Source organism: Myotis yumanensis, unplaced genomic scaffold (genome assembly GCF_028538775.1).
Source record: "Myotis yumanensis isolate MYYU_CA2020_CCGP unplaced genomic scaffold, mMyoYum1.0.hap1 SCAF_2, whole genome shotgun sequence".
Taxonomy (NCBI): Eukaryota; Metazoa; Chordata; class Mammalia; order Chiroptera; family Vespertilionidae; genus Myotis; species Myotis yumanensis.
In genome coordinates this window covers 71,083,276-71,109,257 of record NW_027223753.1, presented here as the reverse complement: position 1 = coordinate 71,109,257, position 25,982 = coordinate 71,083,276, and the positions used below count along the sequence as shown (strand labels likewise).

The following is a 25,982-nucleotide window of genomic DNA, read 5'->3' as shown; positions in this document are numbered from 1 at the left end:
CTCATAAAAAGGATTATATGATTATTGTGAACAATTGCACACCAACAAATTGGATAACTTAGATGAATTGGGAAAATTGCTAGAAACACAAAACTTACCAAGAAATAGAAAATCTGAATAGAACTATATATACCTAGTAAGGAGATTGAATCAGTAACAAAAAGTCTCCTAGCAAGAAAAAGACCCATTGCTTCACTGGTGAATTCTATCAAACATTTAAAGAACTATCACCAATCCATCTCAAACTTTTCTTAAAAAAAATTGAAGAGGAAGGAAAACTTTTTAACTCATTCTGTGAGGCTAGCATTACCCTGATACCAAAGACACTATAAGAAAATTACAGACCAATATTCCTTTTAAACACTGATGTGAAATCCTCAACGAAATACTAGAAAACCAAATTCAGCAGTGAATTAAAAGGATCATACAGTCCTGGCTGGGTGGCTCAGTTGATTTGAACATCGTCCCATAAACCAAAAGGTTATGAGTTCAATATCTGGTCAGGACTCATACATAGGTTGCAGGTTCAATTCCCAGTCCGTTGGACAAACATGGGAGGCAACTGATTGATATTTCTCTGTCTCATCTCTAACTCATCTCTCTCCTCTCCTCTTCTCCCCTCCCTCCTCCCCACCCCTCCTCTCCTCCCCCCTCCCCACCCCTCCTCTCCTCTTCTCCCCTCTCCTCTTCTCCCCTCCCCTCCCCTCCCCTCTCCTCCCCTCCTCTCTCTCTCTCTCTCTCTCTCTCTCCTCTCTCTCTAAAAGTCAGTGAACATATATCCTCGGGTGAGGATAAAAAAATAAAAATAAATAATAAAGGGATCATGCATCCTGACCAAGTGGGGGTTTATTCCTGGAATGTGAGGATGGCTCAACATAGGAAAATCGATCAATGTAATGCACCATGTTAACAGAAAGAAGGAAAAAGAAAAGGATCATCTCGATTGATGCAGAACAAGTATTGACAAAATTCAGTACCCTTTCATGATAAGAATAATCAACAAATTAGGACTATAAGGCAACTACCTTAAAATAGTAAATCCCATATGAAAAAAAACGCCCACAGCTAACATACTTAATCGTGAAAGACTGAAAACTTTTCCTCTAAGATCAGGAACAAGATTAGGATCCCCACTTTTGCCACTTCTATTAATCAAAACACTGGAATTTCTGGCCACTAGCCAGATCAGTTAGACAAGAAAAATAAATAAAAGGCATCCAAATTGGAAAGGAAGAAGTAAAATGATCTCTCTTGTATGATCTGTTGTAAAAAACAACACACAGACTAAAGATTCCACACACAAAAATTGTTAGTACTAATAAGTGAGTTCAGCAAAGTAGCATGAAACAAAATCAACACACAAATGTCAATTGCATTTCTATACACCAACAATGGCCAAAGCAAAAAGAAAATTAAGAAAACCATTCTATTTACAATAGCATCCAAAAGAATACTTAGTAATTAATTTAACCAAGGAAGTGAAAGACTTGTACAATGAAAACTTCTGAAATAAATTAAAGACATAAATTAATGGAACACATCCCGTGTACATGGGTTGGAATACTAAATATTGTTAACTTGTTAATATTACCCAAAGGGATCTACAAAGTCAATGCAATCCCTATCAAAGTCCCAATGACTTTGTTTTTGTTAATACTCACCCAAGGATATATATTTCCATTGATTTTTAGAGAGAGTGGGAGGAGAGAGAAAGAGAGAAACATTGATGTGAGAGAGACACGTCAATTGGTTGCTTCCTACAGGCACCCTTACCAGGGCCAGGGATCAAATCTGCAACCCAGGTACATGCCCTTGACCTGGAATCAAACCCATGATCTCTCTAACACTGAATCACGCTGGCCACGGCCCAATGACAATTTTTGCAGAAATAGAAAAACCCCTCCTAAAATTAATATGGCATCTCAAGGAACCCTTAATAGACAAAGCAATCTTGAAAAAGAAGTACAAAGCTGGAGGACTCATACTTGTTATTTCAAATTTTTCTATAAAGCTACAGTAATCAAAACAGGGTGGTACTGGAATAATGACTGACATATAAATCAATTGAATAGAATAGAGAACTCAGAAAAAGCCCTCACATTTATAGCAGGATGATTTTTGACAAAGGTACTAAGACCATTCAATAGGAAAAGGACTATCTTTTCAACAAATGGTGCTGGGAAAACTAAATATCTACCTGCAAAAGAATGAAGTTGGATCCTTAGCTAATATCATATGCAAAATTAAAGTCAAAATGGATCAGAGATATAAATGTAAGATCTAAAACTATAAAACTTTTAGATTAAAACATAGGGTAAAAACTTTATGACATTGGATTTGGCAATGATTTCCTGGGTATGACACCAAAAGGAACAGGCAACAAAAGTAAAAATAGACAAATTGGACTTCATGACAATTTTTATATTTTGTGTATCAAAAGACAATATTAGTAGAGTAAAAAGGCAACCCACAAAATTAGAGAAAATTTACAAATCATATACCTGATAAGGGATTAATGTCCAGAATCTATAGAGAACTCCTAAAACGCAACAACACAAAACCCAAACAACTAGATTAAAAAATGGGCAAAGAACTTGGATAGATATTTCTAAAAAAAAAAAAAAAAGACATACAAATGGCCAATAAATACATGAAAAGATGCACAGCATCACTGATCATTAGGGAAATGCAAATTAAAACCACAATGAGATACTGCCTCATACCAATTAGGATGGCTACTATAAAAAAAACAACAGCAAATTTGAACCTTTGTGCACTGTTGGTGGGAATGTAAAATGGTACAAGCCACTGCCTAAAACAGTATGGCAATTCCTCAAAAATATAAAAATAGATTGACCTGTGATCCAGCAGTTCCACTTCTGGGTATATACCTAGAAGGATTGAGAGCAGGGGTTATTTTAGAGATATTTCACATCCAGTTTATGTCAACATGATTCACAATAGCTAAAACATGGAAGCAACCCAAATGATCATTGGCAGATGAATGGAAATGCAAAATATGATATATTAATAATAGAATATTATTCAACTTTAAAAAGGAAGGAAATCCGGACACATGCTACAATATGCACATAATGATAAGTGAAATAAGCCAGTCACAAAAAAACAAATTCTGTGTGATTCCATTTATATGAGACAGTAGTCAAAAATCATAAAGACAGAAAGTAGAAAGGTGATGCCAGGGCCTGGGAGGAAAGAGGTAAGGAAGAATTATTGTTTAACGGTATAGAGTTTCCATTTTACAAAAAGAAAAGAGTTCTAAAAAGGATGGTGGTGATGGTAGCACAACTTCATTAATGTGTACCACTGAATTGTAAACTAAAAATGGTTAAGATGGCAAATATTGTTTTTATAATTTAACCACAATAAAAAGTGGAAAAATAAAATTGATGATCATGGTTGGAAAATATATATTTAGGCATACATTACTTTTGTAATTTAAAAAATTAAGAGGAAAAATATTCAGAGTATGATTTCTAATTTGCAATTTAAAAAGAAAGTCACAGTCTCAGTGTTTGTAAGTGTGTGTTTTTAGAGGAGGAGGAGGACACTAAAAATATAGTGATAATTTCCTATTTAGCCTAAAGCATAACTTGCCATTCTTTTTCACATAGATGTATTTAGGGATTTGGGATAATCTACCAGGGGTTGTGAAATGTCAAATGGAACAAGCACTTCATCTTGATTTTGGAACTGAATTGGAACCAAGAAAAGAAATAGTGTTATTTGATAAACCAACTAGGGGAACTACTGTACAGAAATTCAAAGAAATGGTCTACAGTCTCTTTAAAGTAAGTATATCTATTCGCATGTTGCTAGTATGAAGCACTACACTCTTCTGAAAGAATTGCCAGCACCTCATTCTAAACCACAAGAATGTTGCTATTCTTTGACCTGTATCAAGACTCTTATCTTGAGAGAAATAATTCAAAGAAAAGAAAAAATGTGTGGAAGATATTTACTTTAATATTATAAGCTAAAAATGTCCAGATATGAGAGGGGAGTTCTATAGTTTGACATTGTAGCTGATACATTTTGAAAAGGTGAAATAAAATCAGTACAACCTGCTTTGCAAATTATTTTTTTAAATTTTAAAGAAATCCTCATACAGAGATTAATTAGAAGTATTAAAAGATGAAAACAATTACACTTTGGGAAAGAATCTTTTTTTTTTAATTGATTTTTTATAGAGAGGAAGGGAGAGGAATAGAGAGCCAGAAACATCAATGAGAGAGAAACTTCGATCAGCTGCCTCCTGCTAGGGATGTGCCCAACTGGGCACGTGCCCACAACCAAGGCACATGACCCTGACTGGAATCAAACCTGGGACTCTTCAGTCCGCAGGCCGATGCTCCATCCACTGAGCCAAACCGGCTAGGGCAAAGAATATTTTTTTTATTGTTCTTATAATCTTTTTCTCTGGAGAGCTTACATTTTCAAATTATTTTATCCCAAGCAGGGAAATACATTTTTACCTTCATTATTGGAATAATGTAAGTTAAAATAATTACATTAATGTGATAACTACAAAAAATAATTTTCAGTTGACCGTTCTTATAATTGGATACTAGAGGCCCATTACACAAATAGATTAGTGCACTTAGGCCTTCCCTTCCCCTGGCTGCCGGCACCGGTTTTCCTCCGGCACCTAGGACCCAGGCCTTTGCTCTGGCTGGAGCCTTCAGTCTTCGCTTCATGCCTACGTATGCAAATTAACTGCCATCTTTGTTGGGTTAATTTGCATACTCCCCTGATTGGCTGGTGAGCATAGCAGAGGGACAGTCAATTTACATGTTTGTCTGTTATTAGGTAAAATGAGCACATTACACTGCAATTTTGCAAGTAAATGTATGAATAAGACAAAGAATAATTACTTACTGTCTTCGTTAACTGTATTTATGCAGTGTGTAAGAGGGTTATGGGATTTAGTGTGGCCATTTCTTAATAAATAGACTTAGCCAAGTTTTACTGCATTTACATAAAATATAGTTCTCACTTAGCATCATAAATATTTGGATTATGTTTTAAGTTCCTTATGGGGATTTAGTAGCAAAATTACTTAGCATGATAATAATCCCCATAAAGGAAGTTAGTATTTTCCCATTTGCTAACGTCTTATCTTTATAGGCAAAATTGGGTGACCAGGGAAACCTCTCTGAACTGGTTAATCTCATCTTGACGGTGGCTGATGGAGACAAAGATGGCCAGGTTTCCTTGGGAGAAGCAAAGTCAGCATGGGCACTTCTTCAATTAAATGAATTTCTTCTCATGGTGATACTTCAAGATAAGGAACATACCCCCAAACTAATGGGATTCTGTGGTGATCTCTATGTAATGGAAAGTGTTGAATATACCTCTCTTTATGGAATAAGCCTTCCATGGGTCATTGAACTTTTTATTCCCTCTGGGTTCAGAAGAAGCATGGATCAGTTGTTCACACCATCATGGCCCAGAAAGGCTAAAATAGCCATAGGACTTCTCGAGTTTGTGGAAGATGTTTTCCACGGCCCCTACGGAAACTTTCTCATGTGTGATACTAGTGCCAAAAACCTAGGATATAATGATAAGTATGATTTGAAAATGGTGGACATGAGAAAAATTGTGCCAGAGACAAACCTGAAAGAACTTATAAAGGATCGTCACTGTGAGTCTGATTTGGACTGTGTCTATGGCACGGATTGTCGAACTAGCTGTGATCAGAGTACAATGAAGTGTACTTCAGAAGTGATACAACCAAACTTGGCAAAAGCCTGTCAGTTACTCAAAGACTACCTATTGCGTGGTGCTCCAAGTGAAATTCGTGAAGAATTAGAAAAGCAACTTTATTCTTGTATTGCTCTCAAAGTCACAGCAAATCAAATGGAAATGGAACATTCTTTGATACTAAATAACCTGAAAACATTACTGTGGAAGAAAATTTCCTACACAAATGACTCTTAGTTCATTTGGACATTGTGACCATTGTGGGAAACTTACCACTTAGAAAAGTTTGAGCACTCTAAAAAAAAATGGCTTCTGATTGAAATCCCTGCCAGTACAAAACTCATTTCCTGTTCCTAAGAAGCCATCATCTTAAAATACATGTCTATTGCTGAATGACGGGAGGTATAGGATCAATAGGTCCCCAAAATGTAATTCCTGCTTTCAGAAGTCCTGGTACATTTCCCAGTACATCCACTGTGTAACTATCTGACTGACTTTAAAATAATGCTGTGAAGCCTCATTCCAGACATCAACAGTGAGATTATTTTGTAGATTTGTTAGTCAAAATACCACTGCTGGAAACATTGTTTGCATTGAAGCTGCTGTTTGAAATTTATACATAAATTTACTAATGTCTTAGCATGGTAAAGTTTGCACATTAACAGAAATGAAGACTGCAAAGCAGATAAATTAAAATTACTGATTTATAAATAGATGTTAATAGTATGCTTTGTTGTATTATAGACTTACACCCATTTTAACTCAGACATCATGCTTTATGTGGCTTCAGAGCCTCTTTTTTTTTATTCTCACCCAAGGATATTTTTAGGGCAAGTGGAAGACAGAAACTTCAATGTGAGAGAAACATGATTGGTTGCCTCTTGCACGCACCCTGACCAGGGCCTGGAGGAGCCTGCAACCTATGTACATGCCCTTGACCAGAACCAAACCTGGAATGCAACATCTCCACAGACTGATGCTCTATCCACTGAGCAAAACCAGCTAGGGCGCTTCAGAGGCTCTTAAAGACCTATCAAGTGTCTTACTTAGCAACATGTAATTGCCATGAAAATGGATGAGCTTTCCACCTTAGTTTCAAATGGTCCATCTTGGTATCAGCCAGCCAACTTAAGGCCACAGACCCTATCCAGATCCATTTATTTTGAATTTGTCATGAAGAGTCATTAAGTGGACCCTGAAATCAGAACTTTTTAACTTGACATTTTCAAACAGTATTTTCTGTTGACCAAAGGGCTATTTTTAGAGGCACGCAAATTTACTCATCAAATATTTTCTCATGTAAATTATATATACAAAGATTTGCTCCTCTTTCATGTTTATTCAGATCTGGCCATGTACCTTTCAGCATCTCCACAAAATTAAACACCTTCTAGAGAAAAGACCCAGTATTTTCTGTTCAAAGATTTCATCTGATGAAAGAATCTTAGCTATGTGACCTTCATTGGACAGCTTCCTTTCAAAAATTAAATCCACAGATTAGCACGTTTTGCTTACTTTAAAATTACATACTTTGAAGGTACCTTTCTTCCTACTAATCACCTGGTTACAATAAATGAAAGAAGTATTTCCTAGTGGAAGGCTGGTATGTTGCTTGTCAGACTTGAGAACAGAAGCCCAAGCAGCAGGTGTGAACTTTGAGTCAATACACAAGACATCTTTTTCTGGGAAAAACTATACTTGTTTCTTGAGGAAATATACTGCCAATTTCAGGGTATTTCCTACAGTTTCATTAACAAGAGCTCAACACAGAAACAGCTGTTTGCCTAATAAGTTTATTGTCTCTTCTGGAAAATCTTCATAGAAAATTATGATTTGGTTTATTAGCTCTCAGCAGCCCGTTCCTGAGCTCTGAGGAAGCTTGCTTTCTTCTGAGCTACCCGATCTTTCTTCTGTGCAAGAGACATTTTGGGACGGTTCCACCTAGAAAACAAAGAAGAGCCAGAGATGTTATTTTTAAAAATACAGCTAAAGAGGACAGAGCTGTGTTTTATTTGTAATAAGATTTCCAATAAATGCACTTATTATTTTAGGCTAATTTCCCCAACCCCCAACTTTTGTGATACTGTCCTATTACCACACAGTGTCAAAAATCAAACACACTAGTACAATGTTTAGAATCATTATTAGCAGTAACTGGTAGTTACACTGTACTAGGATAGAATGAACCACCTCAGTAGCTTCTGAGGCTAATACATTTCTATCACCACAATTACTTTAGCAAACCTGGTTCCCTTCACTTCTGCAACATCATGCAGAGTTAGTGATCGAGTTTGCACTTTACTCAGAGTCTGAGTTAAGATGAAACAAGGCAAGTTTGGAACCACTCCCAACCTCTCTCTCGAAAACAGTAAGATACATACCTCTTCTTTTTAACTTCTTTCTTAGGCTTCTTCTCATAGACTGGATTCTCTCGTATAGCAGCATGAGCTTTCTTATACATCTCCTCCATCTGAAACAAAGCAAAGCAAACAGTACTTGGTTTCATTTCATATGCCCTAAACAATAATACAATATGCTGTAATCTATTACTCGCTCTATTTTGTCTTTCTAAGCCAGATTCTCAAAGGGCACTAAACTAGGTCAGTGTCGGTATCTGCTTAAATTTCTAAATGTAATCTCTAAATTTCTTTTCCTAAGAAATTCCCAATTTTTTTGCCATAGGTAATGAGCTGACATTACCCACAAAACTCAACTTTTTAAAAAAAGATATATTTTTATTGATTTCAGAGAGGAAGGGAGAGTCAGAAACATCAATGATGAGAATCATTGATTGGCTGCCTCCTGCATACCCCCCACTGGGGATCGAGCCCGCAATCCAGGCATGTGCCCCTACCCGGAATCGAACCTGGGACCCTTCAGTCCGCAGGCCAACGCTCTATCCACTGAGCCAAGCCAGCTAAGGCAAAACTAACTTTTTAATACATTTTTACTGATTTCAGAGAGGAAGAGATAGAAACATCAATGATGAGAGAGAATATCATTGATCAGCTGCATCCTGCACGCCCCACATTGGAGATTGAGCCTGAAACCGGGCATGTGCCCTGACCAGGAATTGATGAGTAACTGGTTCATAGCCAAAGCTCAACCACTGTGCAATGCAGGCCAGGCTCAACTTTTTCTTGAAGAAAAATTTGCATGTCTTTCTGAGGACTTCGGGTATATTTTTTAAGTCATTCAAAGTTTAGAGCAAAATGATTTCGGTACAAACACATTTTATGCTCATTTAAAATACTGTCTGACCTAAATTCTTTCATTTAAGTGAGGATAAATGCCAAAACAAAATTTTTAAGAGTTTATGGGGACCTGACGAGGTGGCTCGGTTGGTTGGAGCATCATCTTGTACACCAAAAAAGTTTAAGAGTCAACTGTAAATAACTTGACTCTGTGCAAAATCACTCATGAAAGAGCAACTGTAAAATACCTGAGTACTCATTATCAAAATATAATAAAAATTACAGCCCCCCTAAAAAATGAATTAGGTAATCAATCCAGGTCTCTAAAATTATTCAGTGTGGAGAGAACATGATTACTACATGCATTTGTGGAAACCAATGCAAAACTTATCACTACATGAGACCTCAAGCCACCTAAATCCCTTTTGAAAGTTAATTTCTCTCTCTTTTAGCAGTCTATTTATTACAGCTCTCCACTGTATTTAACAAACCCATTTGATGACTTCACTTGTCGTAAAAAAAAAATCTAAGCAACCCAGTTTATTCTTTTCAAAAGATCAGACAAGGAAGAAATACAACCATTTTTGTAAACAACTCCATTGAGTTTAGATAAAGACCACTTCCTGTTGGAGACATGCCAGGTGTCTGCATAGAACTTCAGTATGCACTCATAGGAAAGATGCTTCCATAGATAGAGTGGTCCTGGCTGAAGCATGAAATCGACGTAAAAAACATTAGGAAACAGACATCTGAAAACACAGATTGTTTGAAAAGTCTTGATTAAGCCAATTGTAACATGACCAGAGCAAGAAATGGTGTAGGGGAAAAATTTTTGCAGGTTGCCCTAGCTGGTTTGGTTCAGTTGGTAAGAGTGTCGACCTGCTGCCAAAACCGGTTTGGCTCAGTGGATAGAGCATTGGCCTGTGGACTGAAGGGTCCCGGGTTCGATTCCGGTCAGGGGCATGTACCTGGGTTGCGGGCACATCCCCAGTAGATGTGCAGGAGGCAGCTGATCGATGTTTCTCTCTCATCGATGTTTCTAACTCTCTATCTCTCTCCCTTCCTTTCTGTAAAAAATCAATAAAATATATTTAAAAAAAAAAAAAGTGTTGACCTGCAGACTGAAGGGTCCAGGATTCGATTTGGGTCAAGGGCACATGACTGGGTTGTATGTAGGCTTGATCCGCACTGGGTGTGCAGGAGGCAGCCGATCAATGATTCACTCTATTCACTGATGTTTCTCTCTCTCTTCCTCTACAAAATCAATAAAAATATATTTTTAAAAAATTGTAGGTCAAGTAGAATCAGTAGAAGGTCAAGAAGTGAACAAGGATGGTATCAGTAAATAAAGGAATATACTCATGTATAAATACATGCACCTACATAGCTAATATAAAACTCTTTTTCCTAGTTCAAAAACTCAACCTAGCCCTAGCTGGTTTGGCTCAGTGGATAGAGCGTCAGCCTGCGGACTGAAGGGTCCTGGGTTCAATTCTGGTCAAGGGCACATTCCCAGGTTTCAGGCTCCATCCTCAGTAGGGGGCGTGCAGGAGGCAGCCAATCAACGATTCTCTCTCATCGTTGATGTTTCTCTCCCTCCCTCCCTCCCTCTCTGAAATCTATAAAAACATATTAAACAAACTCAACCTATGTGCTTATCCAGCCCTACATTGTGTACAAAGCACACAAATAATCTTTTCCCAATAAAACTCTTTTAAAAATAATTTAATAGCTAAAGCTATACCAAAAATACGTACTAACAGAAAAAAAAATCTAACCAATTACACTTAATGTGACCCACCTATTTTTTATATAACAAGAGGCCTGGTGCACAAAATTCATGCAGGGGAGGGGGAGACAGGGGGAGAGGTGTGTTCCTCAGCCTGGCCTGTATCCTCTCCAATCCAAGACCCCTCGGGGGATAACTGGCAGTCGGACATCCCTCTCCCAATTCAGGACCGCTGGCTCCTAACCACTCACCTGCCTGCCTGCATGATTGCCCCTAACCCCTCACCTGCCAGCCTGATCGCACCTGCCTCTGCCCCTGCCACCGTGGCTTTGTCTGGAAGGAGGACCAGACTACCAGAAGATGTCCTCGTCGACCCGGTCTAATTAGCATATTATCCTCTTATTAGTATAGATTCTGTATTTATGATAGTTTTATAGTACTCAAGCATTTCTTTTTTTTGGGTTCTCACCTGAGGATACTTTTCCCCTTGATTTTTAGAAAGTGGGAGGGAGAGAGAGAGGAAGGGGAAGAAACATCAATTTGAAAGACACATCCATTAGCTGGCTCCTGCACACACCCTGACCAGGGCTGGGGATGAACCTGCAACCCAGACACATGCCCTTGAACTGGAATTGAACCCGTGAGCCAGCTGACAGTCTTAACCATTAGCCATGCCAGCCAGGGCCTAGTATGATTTGTGTGTTCTATGCTTTCACTATAATTTCAAAACTGGCGCTATCATAAATTACTCCAATGCATTAATAGAGATATCCCTGGAGACACAACTTTATTTTTCCAACATTAAACTCACTTTTGCAAACACCATTCCCTTTAATTAAGCATCATGCAGAACTAATGTTAAAAATCTGTACATCTTGCCCTAACCGGTTTGGCTCAGTGGATATAGCATCGGCCTGCAGACTGAAGGGTCCCAGGTTTGATTCTGGTCAAGGGCATGTTCCTTGTTTGCGGGCACATCCCCAGTAGGTGTGCAGGAGGCAGCTGATCGATGTTTCTCTTTCGATGTTTCTAACTCTCTATCCCCCTCCCTTCCTCTCTGTAAAAAAGCAATACGATATATTTAAAAAAAAAAATCTGTACATCTCGCCCTAGCCAGTTTTGCTCAGTGGATAGAGCGCTGCCCTGCAGATTGAAGGGTCAAAGGTTCGATTCCGGTCAAGGGCACATGCCCCAGTTGCAGCCTCCATCCCCAGAAGGGGGTGTGCAAGAGGCAGCCAATCAATGATTCTCATCGATGTTTCTCTCTCTGAAATTAATAATAAAAAAAATATGTACATCTCCCTTTCTGTGTGTACGCCTGAGACATTCAGAATGTCCAAAACATAGCACTTGCTTGCAATGAAGTATCTTTTCCCCCCATTGTCTCAAAATGAATGAAGTTTAGTAATTAGCACCTCCTACCAGAGTGAGCAGATCCCTATGAAACCTATAAATACAAAATAGCCAAATGCATAAAAGGCTTTAGATTTGGATACTTAAAACCTGCCATCCTTCAGCATCTCAGATTCCTAAAAACATACTGACAAGTCTAGCTCATTATACTATCTTATCCTTTTAACCTACCCTGTGTTCAACATCCCAATTTCATTTTAAGCCAAGGACAGCTTATATAATTCTGTCTGTACCTATGAACATGCCCATATTCAGGCCTTAACTGTTAACTTGAAATAAAACTAATTATAATGTACCCACAAAAAACAAGTAGTCAACCTGGTTCCATAAATGAACCAAACATTCATCTTTAGTTAAAATTTTTACCATGTCTGGAGTTACGTTGTTCTTTATATATTGAGAGAACTGTTTCTTGTAAGCATCTTCATCTTCTTCCATTAGATAACGCATATAATCTGCAACGTTCTGACCCATGATGTGCTTCCGATGTACTTCTGCATTGAATTCCTTGCTTTCTGAATCATAACCAGGGAATCGTTTGGTACTAAAATAAAGTTTTTCACATTTTAGTATATGTTGATTGAAATCAGTTCACTAGCAGGAATTCATTTTAGTAGCTGCCATCAGTCCCGTCTTGAAACAATTAATTGCATCATATGCAATCAAAGGACCAACTACTGACTGCTCAGTTAGTGGGATATCATCATTCAGCAGCTAATTTCTGAATTTCAGGTTAGAAAATCATAGCACAAGTCCCTTTAAAAACCACTAAATGAACCAAGGCATTTCACCACCATAAAGTTAGTTCTCATTATCATAAAAAAGGGTTTCAAAACTCCTCCCCCAAATACTAGAATTTCTCAGTGGTGCCTCAGGGTACATGGGAGTGATTCATTAAAAGTCACATAGGTGCCCTTAACATAACTGCAGATACTCAAAAAGAAACAAAAAAAACCTCCCCCCACATTGTAAGATTAAGTGCCAGGCTTATAAACAAAAACATCTAAAAATTTGGTTAAATCAGCAACCACTAAAATATTCGTAATAACTTTAATATATAGCTACTTAGCAATAACAACAATCATTAATTCGAACTAAATAACCAAATTAAAACCACCTACTTAGCTTCTGAGAACAGCCTTGTTAGAAATCTGTTATAGCCGAAACTAGTTTGGCTCAGTGGATAGAGCGTCAGCCTGCGGACTGAAGGGTCCCAGGTTCGATTCCGGTCAAGGGCATGTACCTTGGTTGCGGGCACATCCCCAGTAGGGGGTGTGCAGGAGGCAGCTGATTGATGTTTCTCTCTCATTGATGTTTCTAACTCTCTATCCCTCTCCCTTCCTCTCTGTAAAAAATCAATAAAATATATTAAAAAAAAAAAAAGGTAGTGGTTTCAACCCCCGCCCTTCCACTTACTGGTTCTATAACCTTGAACAAATCATTTGCATCTCTTCACTTGTAAAATGAGTTCCAATTACTTCCTGTCCTGCCAGGTTCCCTTTGCACAGTGCCTAGCATGTAGCGGGCACACAATGAGAGCTATTACTTTAACTCAGCAATCTCCACAGTCCAACTAATTAGAAACAGCAAGTACTGGAGTCCAGGCAATGAGGCCTTGGATGCTACATTACCTGTGAGGGATAGATAGGCCTCCATCCACAGCTCCCTTCAGGGCCCCAAAAACTTTATTTCCAGTAGTAGTTCTGGCAAGCCCTGCATCCAAGTAGCAGGTGAAGGCACCAGGTTGACCATCAATGCTTTCCACATTGTATTCATCTCCAGTCACCTCCACCTGGCCTTCATAGATCTTGTCCATGCCAAACCTATTGAGAAGCTATTAACAAAGAAGCCAGTCTGAATATACTCCAACAACTCTAACAATATCTCACACCACAACTTTAATGACCTCTGACAAAAAAATTTCTTTATTTATCTCCTAATCCCAATCTACTTTTAAATATAAATTTTTAAATGCTACAAAACTTCAATTTCTCAGTTAACTTTATTCAATAGCTTCTTAATCTGCTACATGTCCGTATTTGATTTATGCAGCAATAAGGATATACATAACTTTGATTTTTAAAAATTTACTCAAGGGAGGCCCAGCCAGCATGGCTCAGTGGTTGAGCATTGACCTATGAACCAGGAGGTCACGGTTTGATTACTGGTCAGGGAACATGCCTGGGTTGCAGGCTCAATCCCCACTGCAGGGCGTGCAGGAGGCAGCCAATCCATGATTGATTCTCTCATCATTGATATTTCTATCTTCTCTCTCCCTTTCTCTCTGAAATCACTAAAAATATATTTTAAATAAATAAAATAAATTTACTTAAGGGAGGTAATCACATTGCTTCAGTCATATTTGGCTGTAATTCAACAACCAAATATTAAATGTTATCACATAGTTTTGAGGAATAGGATCCTGGGTTGAAGACATCTTCTGCGGCTGTCTCTGATACATTGTTAATATGCACCACTCCTCTGCTAGTACATATCGCTTAAAAAGCAGTGCCTTTGCACCAAGTTGCTCTCATATATAAAGACAATGTTACCCACCCCCACTCAAACATGTTTATGATCAATGAAGATGTGGATCCCCAACAATGATGCATGCTTAACAATTCCACTGCAAAACAAGGTCAGCAACTGAGAAAAAATAAGGCAAAGTCACATTTTCATCTTTTCTGCAAGTTATAAGAAATGCTACCAACCAAAGGCAAAGATGATTAAAACAAAGCCCCTGCCCACCCACATTAACACCGCCTCCCAAGTTTAAAACATTGCTTCTCAAAATTTAACATGCATGTAATTCACTTGGACATCCTATTAAAACAAATTCTGAAGGTCTGGAGTAGTCTGCATTTTTTAATGTACACTTATGGTCAGAAGATCATTTCTGAATAGATCTGTCCAATAAGGTAGCCACTAAGGAAACACAAGTGGCTATTCAAATTTAAGTTAAAAATTCAGTTCATCAGTAGCACTAGAAGCATTTCAAGTGCTCAACAACCACATGTGGGGCTGCTGGCTACCACTGGCTACTACATCAGACAAGAGACTGCAGGAAATTCTATTGGTTTAGATATACCCAACAAACAGGAAAACTGTTCCCCCAAATTATTAGGAAATGCACTGCGGTCTCAAAGCTTGTATTTATAAAAGTATCTTTCCTAATGATGCTCTTGTAAGCCGCAGGGTAGCACCAGGCACTCTCTTGACCCAACAGCTGAGGGTATCTTATCCATGTGTAAACATCTCTTTCAGACAACTCCAAGCGATGAGTTAATTCCAAGATACATCAATTATAAAGTAATCCTGTACATACCCTGCGGGCCAGCAGCAGGCCAGTACAATATGCTGCAGCATAATTTGTCAGGCCAACCTTCACACCGTACTTGGGGAGTTCATGAGCATAAGCTGCACAAACTATCATATCTCCTTCTATACGAGCATAAGCGATCTATAGAAGAGAAAAACCAGGTTAGTCATCTGCTTTTTACTCTTTGTCCTAAATGCCTTTGTATTCAAAGAACTTGAAGAAAAAAACCTGGACACAGTTCTGCATCACTTAAAATCTTTGTTAAACCCAGTTACCCTCAAGTAGTTATGTCTTGGTCAAACTATAGCAGGTAGATTTGAGTCTAAATATGTTTGACTAATGTAACAATATATATAAAGCTAAAATTACCACATGGACATTGAATACCGAATTGCCTTTGGAATAAATTATACTCTAGTTCAGTTATGGCGAACCTATGACACGCGCGTGTCGGAGGTGACACACAAACTCATTTTTTTTGGTTGATTTTTCTTTGTTAAATGGCATTTAAATATATAAAATAGGTATCAAAAATACAAGTCTGTTTTACTATGGTTCCAAATACCAAAAAATTTCTCTATGTGACACGGCACCAGAGTTAAGTTAGGGTTTTTCAAAATGCTGACACGCCGAGCTCAAAAGGTTCGCCATCACTGCTCTAGTTCCTTACCTCTAAATACTGAAAAGACTTAGGTTAGCTGGTGAATTAGAGGCACTTTGAAAAGTCACAGGAATTCCCAATTTCAAACATCTTTTGAACTAAGCACATTTGAAGTCCAATAATGATCCAGACACCTAGTGTTACGTCATGCCCTTAGGTATGGAGTGACACACTGCCTTCACAACCACAAATTAGCGTGCCCAGAAAACAGGTGTGCTTGCCTCCCACAAAGGCCCCAAATATCTCAAATAATAATAAAAAAAATTTCCCTTGTTGTAAAATTCCAGCAAATTATCTCCTAGGAGCACACTGCCACTTTCTGGAGGTCTTTTACGTGGAAGACAGCTTCACATATAACAGTTAAAAACCCATTTCCAACAAGAAGCAGGAATAAGGACAATCTTAAAGTATAATTTAGCCTTCCCAACAACCTCCCTCTCCAAAGAGCAGCGGGTACGTGGCACGTACGGCCACACAGTAACAGCGAGGACGTGGTCCATGACAAAGCCCAACACCCCACTGGGGCTGGAATGGGCCCGAACCTTCCATCTCAGTGATGGCGAACCTTTTGAGCTCGGAGCGTCAGCATTTTGAAAAACCTTAACTCTGGTGCCGTGTTACAGAGAGAAATTTTTTGATCTTTGCAACCATAGAAAAACAAAGACTTATATTTTTGATATTTATTTTATATATTTAAATGGCATTTAAATAGGTTCGCCATCACTGTTCTATCTGGTCTCAAATGTAGCCTTTCCACCCCCCAGCCCACCCCCCCCAAATAGCAATAGTAACAGAAATCCCTCTAATCCTCTTTTCCCCATAAGGACACATACGTAACACCTTAATCAATAAAGAAAAAAAAATTTTTTTTTTTTTTTAATAAAAACAACCACCACGGGATTCATCTGGGTCAGGACTGCCAAACGTGGCTGCTCTTTAGCCCGGCTCTTTTCAAGTACCAACTTCCCAGGCTCCCATTGAAGACCCACGAAAAGGGAAGGCACTCACTCCCTGTCTGTGGAGCGCGGGGCTGGAACCTGGGGGACCTTCACGCACACGTGCGTGCCATCCCCAGCACAGCTCCCCCGGGGCAGTCGGTGGGGTCCCCGCCCCCGGGTCCCCGCGGCGCCTCACCTGACAGATGATGTCTCTGTTGGTGACGCGGACGATCATCCTGTACTTCGGTGTGTTGTACTTATTTTTGTCCTGGATGACCAAGCGTTTCCGGGCATAGTAATCGGTTTTACCCTCTGAAGAAGGAAGGAAAAAAAAAAAAAAATTTTTTTTTTAAAGAAAAGTCTACTCCACTGCAGAAGAGATTCCTTTAATGTTGTGACCACGCACACCGGGCCGTACCTCGCCGTCTTCTGAATTTCACTTGGTATCGCTTGAAGTAGGCCTTGTTCTTGACAACTTTCACAAACCCCTTCAAGAAAGAAGAACGATATATTACAGGCTTCGGCTTATGCTACTTGTGACATCTGAGCTGCAACAAAGTTAACGTGTGGATTTCAAAAGGGAACCTGGACAACTGCCCCTTCCGGGGAGCCCAGCCTCCCTCGCCCGCCCGGGCTCAGGAGCTCCCTCTCCCACCTCCATCTGTCAAGCCTGCTAAGCGCCTTCTCCTAACCTACGGGCGACACGGCTGCTACACCACCCGCCCCGCTGCCGGGAGCCCACGGAGCAGCCGGGAGCGGGGCCGGGGCCGGGGCCGGGGCCGGGAGCGGGGCCGGGGCCGAGCGGCCGCAGCCCGGCGGCACTCAGACCGCCTCGGGCAAGCTCCCCGGCCCGCCGCCCGCGGGGCCCCCTCGGACGAGCCGGCAGTCTCCCCGCAGTCTGTCTACTACACTCCTCGGCCCCCACCTCCTCCATCCGCCGCCTCAGCTCCTTCTCTGCGTCCACCCCCTGCCCCCCAAGCTTGGGCGGCAGCCATTAAGGCCACGCTGGGAGCGGCGGCCCGACCAGCACCGAGCTGCAATCTAATGCCATCCGACCCCTGCGCCGCGCGAGACCATCCCTAGACTGGCTTTAGGGCAAGGTGAGGGAGCCCCCATCCATCTGTAATCCCGAGACCGGGATACCCACTCACCATCCTGCGGAAGAGAGACCCGCGGCCGCGGCTCGCCACAGACCTGCAGGGTTAGCCTAACTCTGGTGGAGGAAAAGGCCCCCGCCCGTGCGCAGGCGCAGTATGTAGCGCCGGCGATCACGCAAGCGACGTGGAGAAGAGGGATCCTCTTGCCGTCGGGCGTGCGGCGTGCTGCCTCCTGCTGGTGGGAGGACCACACGGGCGTTCGCCGTGTGGCAACAAATCCTTAATGCTCCTTCCTGGCTGATGATCCGACTGGGATGGACGGTAAGCAGTAACGAAGGATTCTGTCCAGGGAAGTTGTTTACCGTTGTAAGCAGGAAAAAGGTTTAACAATTAAATGGAAGGAATTTTCTCTGGACTCTTTTGCCCCCCCCACCCCCACCCTACTACCCCCCGCCCCCAGGAAGGAGTCTACCTCTTGGACTACCACTCTCCCCGGTCCAGAACATAGGCTTGCCTTAGCGCTCCCAGCCTGGGTTAGGAGCCCCGCTTTTGCTACGGCACCTTCGTACCGGCCTCACCCCGCCCTAGATTTGTGAACATCCAGAGGATGGGGCCCTCCTGTCAAGTTCACCTTTAAATCTCCAGCACCTAGCACGGTGCTGAACGACATTCAGTAAAATGGTAAGAGAACTGCTGCTCTCTCCTTCTTGCCTCTTCACCTCTATCGCCTTCCCTGATCCCTGGCCACCTCATCCTTGTCCCTCCCTCCATCCTTGTGATCTAGTCAGACTCACTTTTTTCTTTGTCTTTTTCTTAAATTTATTCTTTTAAAATTAATTGTAGTAAGTCATTTTTTCCAGTTCTCCACATGGAGATTGAGGAGAATGAAACAAACAAACACACACCCAAATAAGCACCTCAGTAGAAAGTATTCCCTCACCTAACAGTATTCCACAGTGGTCTTTGGGCTATGGCATGGGAATTATTTGGATACTCGTTAAAATGCAGGTCTATGAATCTCTGCCGCCTCTACTGAGTCAAACTTTAAAATAATGACATCTTAAGAATGAATTTTAACTCTATGCCCATCCTCCATGGTTTAAGCCTGCTCTTGGGAGAGGGGAATGCAAGATGTTAATCTAGCAGGAAAGAATCAGTGTGTAAACTGCTAACTGGCAAAGCTGGGGGAAGGAACTGCCAAACAAGAACTGCCACTAGAATAAATCAGAATTATGATGCCAGTTACTTTGGTCTCAACTTGAACTCCTCATATAACCAGAAAAATGTACATTGAGTCCACTCTGGCCAATGTCAACAGAGCTATCAAGGAGAAGTGTTAAAGCGCTCCTCACAGGCAAGTGGGGTTCACTCTTCGTTGGTGGGCTTTTGGAAGCGTGAAGAAAGAGGCATACAATTTGCATTCATAGAAAATACTTAAAGACCTTTATTTTGGCGGTTCATCAAGTTATTAGCCTGGGACAGGTGCCACATGTCTTGGTCAGGCCTGGCTTACGCTGAAGGTGAAAGCATCAGGAAGGAAAAACCCTAACTTTTGCCTGTTTTAGGGCAAGAATACATATGAAGGCCCACATGCCATTCATTTGAATATTTAAAAGTTATGAAACAAACTAACACATTGTTGAATTAAATATGTTGTACTCTCTTTAACCTGCTTCTTACCTTATAAACATTTATAACGATAAAATTTAAAACGTGGATCTATTTCCCTTGGTTGCAGCTGGGCGTTTGTGGCTAGCATGGCCGGCTCAGCCCATGCAGTTGGTGACGCCAGGAGCCAGGGGAAACTTGTTCAGCACCCTCGACCAAGTAATTTTGTTCAAGTGGTAAAAGTGAAAAGTCACCAGTAATGGGTCATCAACTTTGTGTTCCTCCTGATATGATATACTGGCAAGAACACAGAAGCATTTTATGCCAAACTTACATAATATCTAATCTGATATATGAGGAAACTGCAAACAAAACTCAAACTGAGGGACATTCTAAAAAGTAACTGTTCATTAGTCTTGAAAAATGACAGAATTGTCCAGCCATTGTGGCCCAGTGGTTAAGCATTAACCCAGGAGGTCATGGTTGGATTTCTGGTCAGGGCACATGCTGGGGTTTCAGGCTCCATCCCCAGTAGGAGGTGTGCAGGAGGCAGCCAATTGATGATTCTCTCTCATCATTGATGTTTCTATCTCTCCCTCTCCCTTCCTCTCTGAAATCAATACATTTTTTTTTAAATGACAAAATCATGATAGATAAGGAAATACTAAAGAAATATTCCAGATCGAAAGAGACCAAAATGACGTGACATTATATACAATGTGTGATCCTAGAATGCATCCTGGACAAGAAAGGGAAAAGAGAAAAAGGGAAGGCTTTTTATTTCTTTTGTACAAAGGACATTCTCAGGACAATCAGGGAAATCTGAATGGAGTCTATGGATTAGATGATAGTAATAGATCGATGTTAACTTTATCTTGATAGATACACTATGGTTATGTATGAGTGTCCTTTAGGAAATACACTCTGAACTATTTTGGAGTAATGGGCATTATTTCTGCAACTTACTCTCAACAAATGACTCAGGAAAAAATTACATATACAGGGTGTTCCCAAAAACTGTATACACACTTTAACAGCTGATGGCTCGACTTTGAAAATGAAATGTATTTTAATAACCACTGCCTTTATTATTATTCAAAGTGTGTGTATATATTTTTTGGACACCATATATCTGTATGTATATAGATATACTAGTATATCTGTAAAAACAAAGCAAATGATAAGGCAAATGTGTTAAAATGTTAACAATGGGGAATCTGGTAGAAAAATATGTGGAAATTCTTTGTACTGCTCTTACAATTTGTGATTTTGAAATTATTTCAAATTAAAAAATAAAACATTGCCCTAGCTCAGTGGTTCTCAACCTTCCTAATGCCGCAACCCTTTAATACAGTTCCTCATGTTGTGGTGACCCCATTTCATTGTTACAAATTGAACATAATTAAAGCATAGTGATTAATCACAAAAACAACATGTAATTATATATGTGTTTTCCGATGGTCTTAGGCGACCCCTGTGAAAGGATCGTTCGACCCCCAAAGGGGTCGCGACCCACAGGTTGAGAACCGCTGCTCTAGCTGGTTTGGCTCAGTGGATAGAGCGTCAGCCTGCAGACCAAAGGGTCCCAGATTCAATTCAGTCAAGGGCACGTACTGTGTTTGCAGGCTCCTCCTCTGCCTGGGCCCTGGTCAGGCTCATGCAGGAGGCAACCGATCGATGTGTTTCTCTCATATCAATGTTTCTGTCTTTCCCTCTCTCTTCCACTCTCCCTAAAAATCAATGGAAAAATATCCTCGGATGAGGATTAAAAAAATAAATTTAAAAAATTGAAAAATAAATAAATAAATAAAACATTGATTTCTACTGGAATGGGAAATATTTCTTTTATTATTTGAAATGAAGATGAACTCAGTTTTATCAAATATGTCACACACATATTATAAATAGAAAATAAACCAGCAATTTTTAGTTCTGGTAGTGATTTAACAGCAAAATATTAAAAGATTTCTATGATGTTATCATATATTATGATTTTGAGGTACCTGCTTATTGGCCTAATCAACAGGTTATGTATTGAAGTCACTGACTTTCCTAGATACTCTAATGTTTTCTCTTTACAATTGCTTTTTGTTTTACATTATGATTATTCATGAAGGGTAGCATATAGGGTGAACTACTTTATGGTAGGAATCCTTTATTGATATTAATCCATTGGAAACATTTTAAACCTGTACTTTTATCTAGGAAAATAATTAGCTTTCAATGAAAGAATAATCTTTGTTTCTTTATTTTTATTTTATTTTATTTTTTTAAATATATTTTATTGATTTTCTACAGAGAGGAAGGGAGAGAGATAGAGAGCTAGAAACATCGATGAGAGAGAAACATCGATCAGCTGCCTCCTGCACATCTCCCACTGGGGATGTGCCCACAACCCAGGCACATGCCCTTGACCGGAATTGAACCTGGGACCCTTCAGTCCGCAGGCCGACGCTCTATCCACTGAGCCAAACCAGCTTTGGCTATTTTTATTCTTTTTAAAATATATTTTATTGATTTTTTACAGAGAGGAAGGGAGAGGGATAGAGAGTTAGAAACATTGATGAGAGAGAAACATCGATCAGCTGCCTCTTGCACACTCCCTACTGGGGATGTGCCTGCAACCAAGGTACATGCCCTCAACCGGAGTCAAACCTGGGACCCTTGAGTCCGCAGGTTGACACTCTATCCACTGAGCCAAACCGGTTAGGGCTAATCTTTGTTTCTTAAAAAAAGAAAAAAAAAAGTGCAAAGCTATGGTTTTATAGGACCAAGAGTCAGAAGAATATCAAGGACCACCAACATAATTATGATTGAGCATGTCTGAGTGTTCTGTTGATAGGTTACTGATGTCTGAATGACTAATAAAATAAAGACATACCCAATTAATTATAATATATTTATTTCATTAAAGTTTCTCTTTGGCCCGTCTGGCATGGCTCAGTGGTTGAGTGTCAACTTATAAACCAGGAGGCCATAGTTTGATTCCGGTCAGGGCATATGCTTGGGCTGCAGGCTTGATCCCCAGAGAGTGGTATGCAAGAGCAGCCAATCAATGATTCTCTCTCATCATTGATGTTTCTATCTCTCTCTCTCCTTCTCCCTTTCTCTCTGAAATTAATTTAAAAAAACATATTTTTTAAAGTTTCTTTTTGTATCTTTATTTCAGCAAAACCTCTATGTTGTTATCACCAAGACATCACATCATATGTGTTCTACAGATAGTAATGCCAAATTGGACAACCCTTTTTTTGTCATTGTTGGTTCTTAAATAATTTTTATTAACCTCATTTAGGAGAAATTTTGCTGTGTTGAAGCAAGAGAAACTGGAATGTAAAATAAAACTCATAAAGCAATACTTAGACTTGGGAATGAACAATAATTTTTCCATATCAAATTCAAACAATGTAATGGTGTTATATATAACAAATTACTGTTTTCACTGAAACCATTACTAGATATTTGATATCGTCATATAAATCACTGTCATTTTAAAAATATATTTTATTGATTTTTTACAGAGAGGAAGGGAGAAGGATAGAGAGTTAGAAACATTGATGAGAGAGAAACATCGATCAGCTGCCTCCTGCACACCCCCCACTGGGGATGTGCCCACAACCAAGGTACATGCCCTTGACCGGAATCGAACCTGGGACCTTTCAGTCGGCAGGCCGATGCTCTATCCACTGAGCCAAACCAGTTAAGGCATAAATCACTGTCATTTTTATTGCTATTTTCACTCTCTCTTACAATAGTATCATATCATGAAGGTTTTGTTATTCTTCCAATATTTAAATGCTGGCGTATGTAAAGGAAACAAAAATAGCAGTATGCTGCTCAATTTGTTCAAATGTCTTTTCAATCAAACTATACACTGGTCTACAGGGTCAGAAAACAATGCTTATGGAAATTAGTTTTAGGTTTATTGATTTGCTTATTTAAATTAAATTTATTGAGGTCACATTGGTTATTTATGGTTACTTGGTTATATGTTACAGGTGGACAGTTTTATAAGACATCATCTGTATATTGCATTGTGTGCTCACCACTCAAAGCATGGTCTCCTTCCATCACTGTCTATTTGACCCCCTTATTCTCTCCATCCTCCTCCCTCTGGAAATCACCATACAGTTGTCTGTGTCTATGAGTTTGTTTCTTTGTTTTGTCCTTCCTTTGTTGCTTTCTGTTTTATTTCCCACATATGAGTGAATCATATTGTCCTTGTCTTTTTCCGTTCAAGTGTTTCACTTAGCATGATACTCAAGATCCATTCATGTTGTCACAAATGGCAGGATTTCATTTTTTCTGATGGTTCAGTAGTATTCCCTCTCTTCTTCTGGTATACCCATTATTCTTAATTGTTTTTTTCTAATGGAATCAGATAGTTCTTATAGAGTTCTTTCTTTCTCTCTCTCTCTCTTTAAACTCTCAATTCTCTCCCTTCTTCCACCTGAGTCATTTCTAGATTTCTATCTTCAAAATCAATAATTCTTTCTTCCATCCGGTCTGCTCTATTTTTTAAGTTCTCTAATTCATTCTTCATCTCATTTATTGAGATTCTGCTCCAAAACTTCTGTTTGGTTCTTTTTTTATAGTTCCAGTCTCTTTTGTAAAGTAGCTCTTTCGTTGGTTTTATTCCTGAGCTCATTGAACTGCCTTTGAGTTTCCTCAAAGGCAGTTCGATGAAAAACCAGAAATGCAATCTTGAATTTTCTGTCACTTAAATCACAGCCTTCCATGTCCTTGAGTTTATTTTCTGGATATTTTTCATTTTCTTTCTGAGCTGCCTTGTTACCGTGGTATTTATGGTACTTCATGGACTATTTCTCTGGGCATTTGAGAAATTGAAATCTCTCTCCTTTTTAACAGGTTGATATGTAGAAGTCTTCCTTTAGATTTCCAGTAGATGGTGACATAGCGCAAGTTTTTGTTTTCTCTTACCTGCACTGAAGGAACTTCCGGGACCTCAGTGGCTCCGTGGGGCAGTGTTGCCTTGGCTGGAAATGCCCGGTACTATATCCCCCGAGGGCCTGGGCATTCCCTCTATGACGAGGCCTTCTGGCCTCAGGGTACCGCCCCTGTGGTGGATGTGGCCAGTGTTGGGGCTCTGGGCCTGTAAGTCCCCCTTCCTCCAGAGGCTGCCAGCTGCACTGTGCTCTCTGAGGCGTCCCACTTGCCTTTAATGGGTTCTGGCTGCGATAGGTTGGGGAAGGAAGGGCGGGGCAAGCGCTTTCGTGCCTTCGTGGCTTTGTTTTTTCCACTGGGTTTAATTGCCACGTGTGCCAGCCACGCAGGCTGGAAGGTTACTCTGCCCCTCGGGCCTTCTGCAGGCTATGGAGTGAGGGCTGTAATCTGACACCTGGGCTGCTATTGCAGCAGCTGGAGCCGGGTGGGCCCTAAGAGCGTGGGGGGCTCGGGGAGAGGCGGTCTGCACATCTGAGGCTTGCTTTTGTCCCCTGGTTAGGACGGCTGCTCTACTGCAGCCTCCACCCTTCCCACCGCTTCTCCGGCCGCCAGTCACTGGGCTCAGCCACAGGCCGCGATGCTGCCTCAGCCCCTGGGCCTCTTCAGGTGCAACCTGATGCCCCGCGGCTGTGGCTGGGGCCGCAGGAGTGCATCTGGCTTTCCCTCTCCGTCCCTTCCTGCCTTGGCCCCTTGTTCGCTCTGACACATCCACATTCAGATGTCTCCGTGCACTGACTTCTTAGCCACGTTTGCTGAGTAGGGATTCTTGGTTGAATTATAGTTGTTCAACTTGTAACTTTAAGGGGAGAGACTGGGAGGTTTTCTTACTCCACCGTGATGCTGATGTCCTAGGTTAGGTTTATTTGTACCTTCATTTTCTCTCTCACAGTCATGCAAACGTTCTTTGTTTCCGTGTTCTAATTTTCTTATATTTAATTAAAACGTCACGTGTGTTGACTATTTCTCAGGTGGTTTCATTCAATTTAGAAAAAAAAATTTTTTTAAATATATTTTATTGATTTTTTACAGAGGGGAAGGGAGAGGGATAGAGAGTTAGAAACATCGATGAGAGAGAAACATCGATCAGCTGCCTCCTGCAAACCCCCTACTGGGGATGTGCCCACAACCAAGGTACATGCCCTTGACCGGAATCGAACCTGGGACCCTTCAGTCCGCAGGCCAACGACACTCTATCCACTGAGCCAAACCGGTTAGGGCTAGAAAATAATTTTTTTGTCTAAAATGTTAATCCCTTAACAATTTAGATTTGTTTGGGTTTTGAACACTTGTACTAACATTATTAAAAGTAAGCAATACTGCATATCAAAGAACTG

At 40.3% G+C, this 25,982-nt stretch overlaps 2 protein-coding genes and 2 non-coding genes across 8 annotated transcripts in view; 1 reads left to right on the top strand and 3 right to left on the bottom strand.

Annotated features, from left to right (window-relative positions):
- DIPK1A (divergent protein kinase domain 1A) overlaps window positions 1–13,772 on the top strand; it is a 136,418-nt gene extending 122,646 nt beyond the window's left edge. For all 4 annotated transcript variants that reach the window (XM_070405600.1, XM_070405602.1, XM_070405601.1 and 1 more), the window contains exons 4-5: window positions 3,636–3,812; window positions 5,149–13,772. In XM_070405600.1, coding sequence (XP_070261701.1) covers window positions 3,636–3,812; window positions 5,149–5,961 — 990 coding nt within the window. In that variant the 3' untranslated portion in view covers window positions 5,962–13,772. The remainder of the gene's footprint in view (window positions 1–3,635; window positions 3,813–5,148) is intronic.
- RPL5 (ribosomal protein L5) lies at window positions 7,500–18,232 on the bottom strand. 2 transcript variants are annotated; one of them, XM_070405604.1, is made up of 8 exons: window positions 18,130–18,232; window positions 17,397–17,466; window positions 17,175–17,290; window positions 15,386–15,520; window positions 13,692–13,894; window positions 12,427–12,604; window positions 8,106–8,194; window positions 7,500–7,665 (listed from the first exon to the last, which is right to left on the bottom strand). In XM_070405604.1, exons 1-8 carry the CDS (start codon window positions 18,130–18,132, stop codon window positions 7,566–7,568), a joined length of 894 nt encoding a protein of 297 aa, XP_070261705.1. In that variant the 5' UTR covers window positions 18,133–18,232; the 3' UTR covers window positions 7,500–7,565. The 2 variants fall into 2 exon arrangements, with proteins under 2 accessions (XP_070261705.1, XP_070261706.1); XM_070405605.1 differs by having other exon boundaries at window positions 12,430–12,604.
- Window positions 7,889–8,021, bottom strand: LOC139004641 (small nucleolar RNA SNORA66). The gene has a single exon (XR_011470495.1). It is a non-coding gene; the product is annotated as a small nucleolar RNA SNORA66 (small nucleolar RNA).
- Window positions 12,677–12,772, bottom strand: LOC139004633 (small nucleolar RNA SNORD21). Its single transcript, XR_011470488.1, has one exon. It is a non-coding gene; the product is annotated as a small nucleolar RNA SNORD21 (small nucleolar RNA).
- Window positions 18,233–25,982: the final 7,750 nt, after the last annotated feature.

What these genes read in the sequence shown, in the direction of transcription:
- RPL5 (XM_070405604.1), bottom strand. An exon ending in GAAATTCAGAAGACGGCGAG is followed by an intron (nt 17,291 to 17,396) that starts GTACGGCCCGGT and finishes TTCCTTCTTCAG; the next exon opens with AGGGTAAAACCGATTACTAT. An exon ending in ACAGAGACATCATCTGTCAG is followed by an intron (nt 15,521 to 17,174) that starts GTGAGGCGCCGC and finishes TCTCTTCTATAG; the next exon opens with ATCGCTTATGCTCGTATAGA.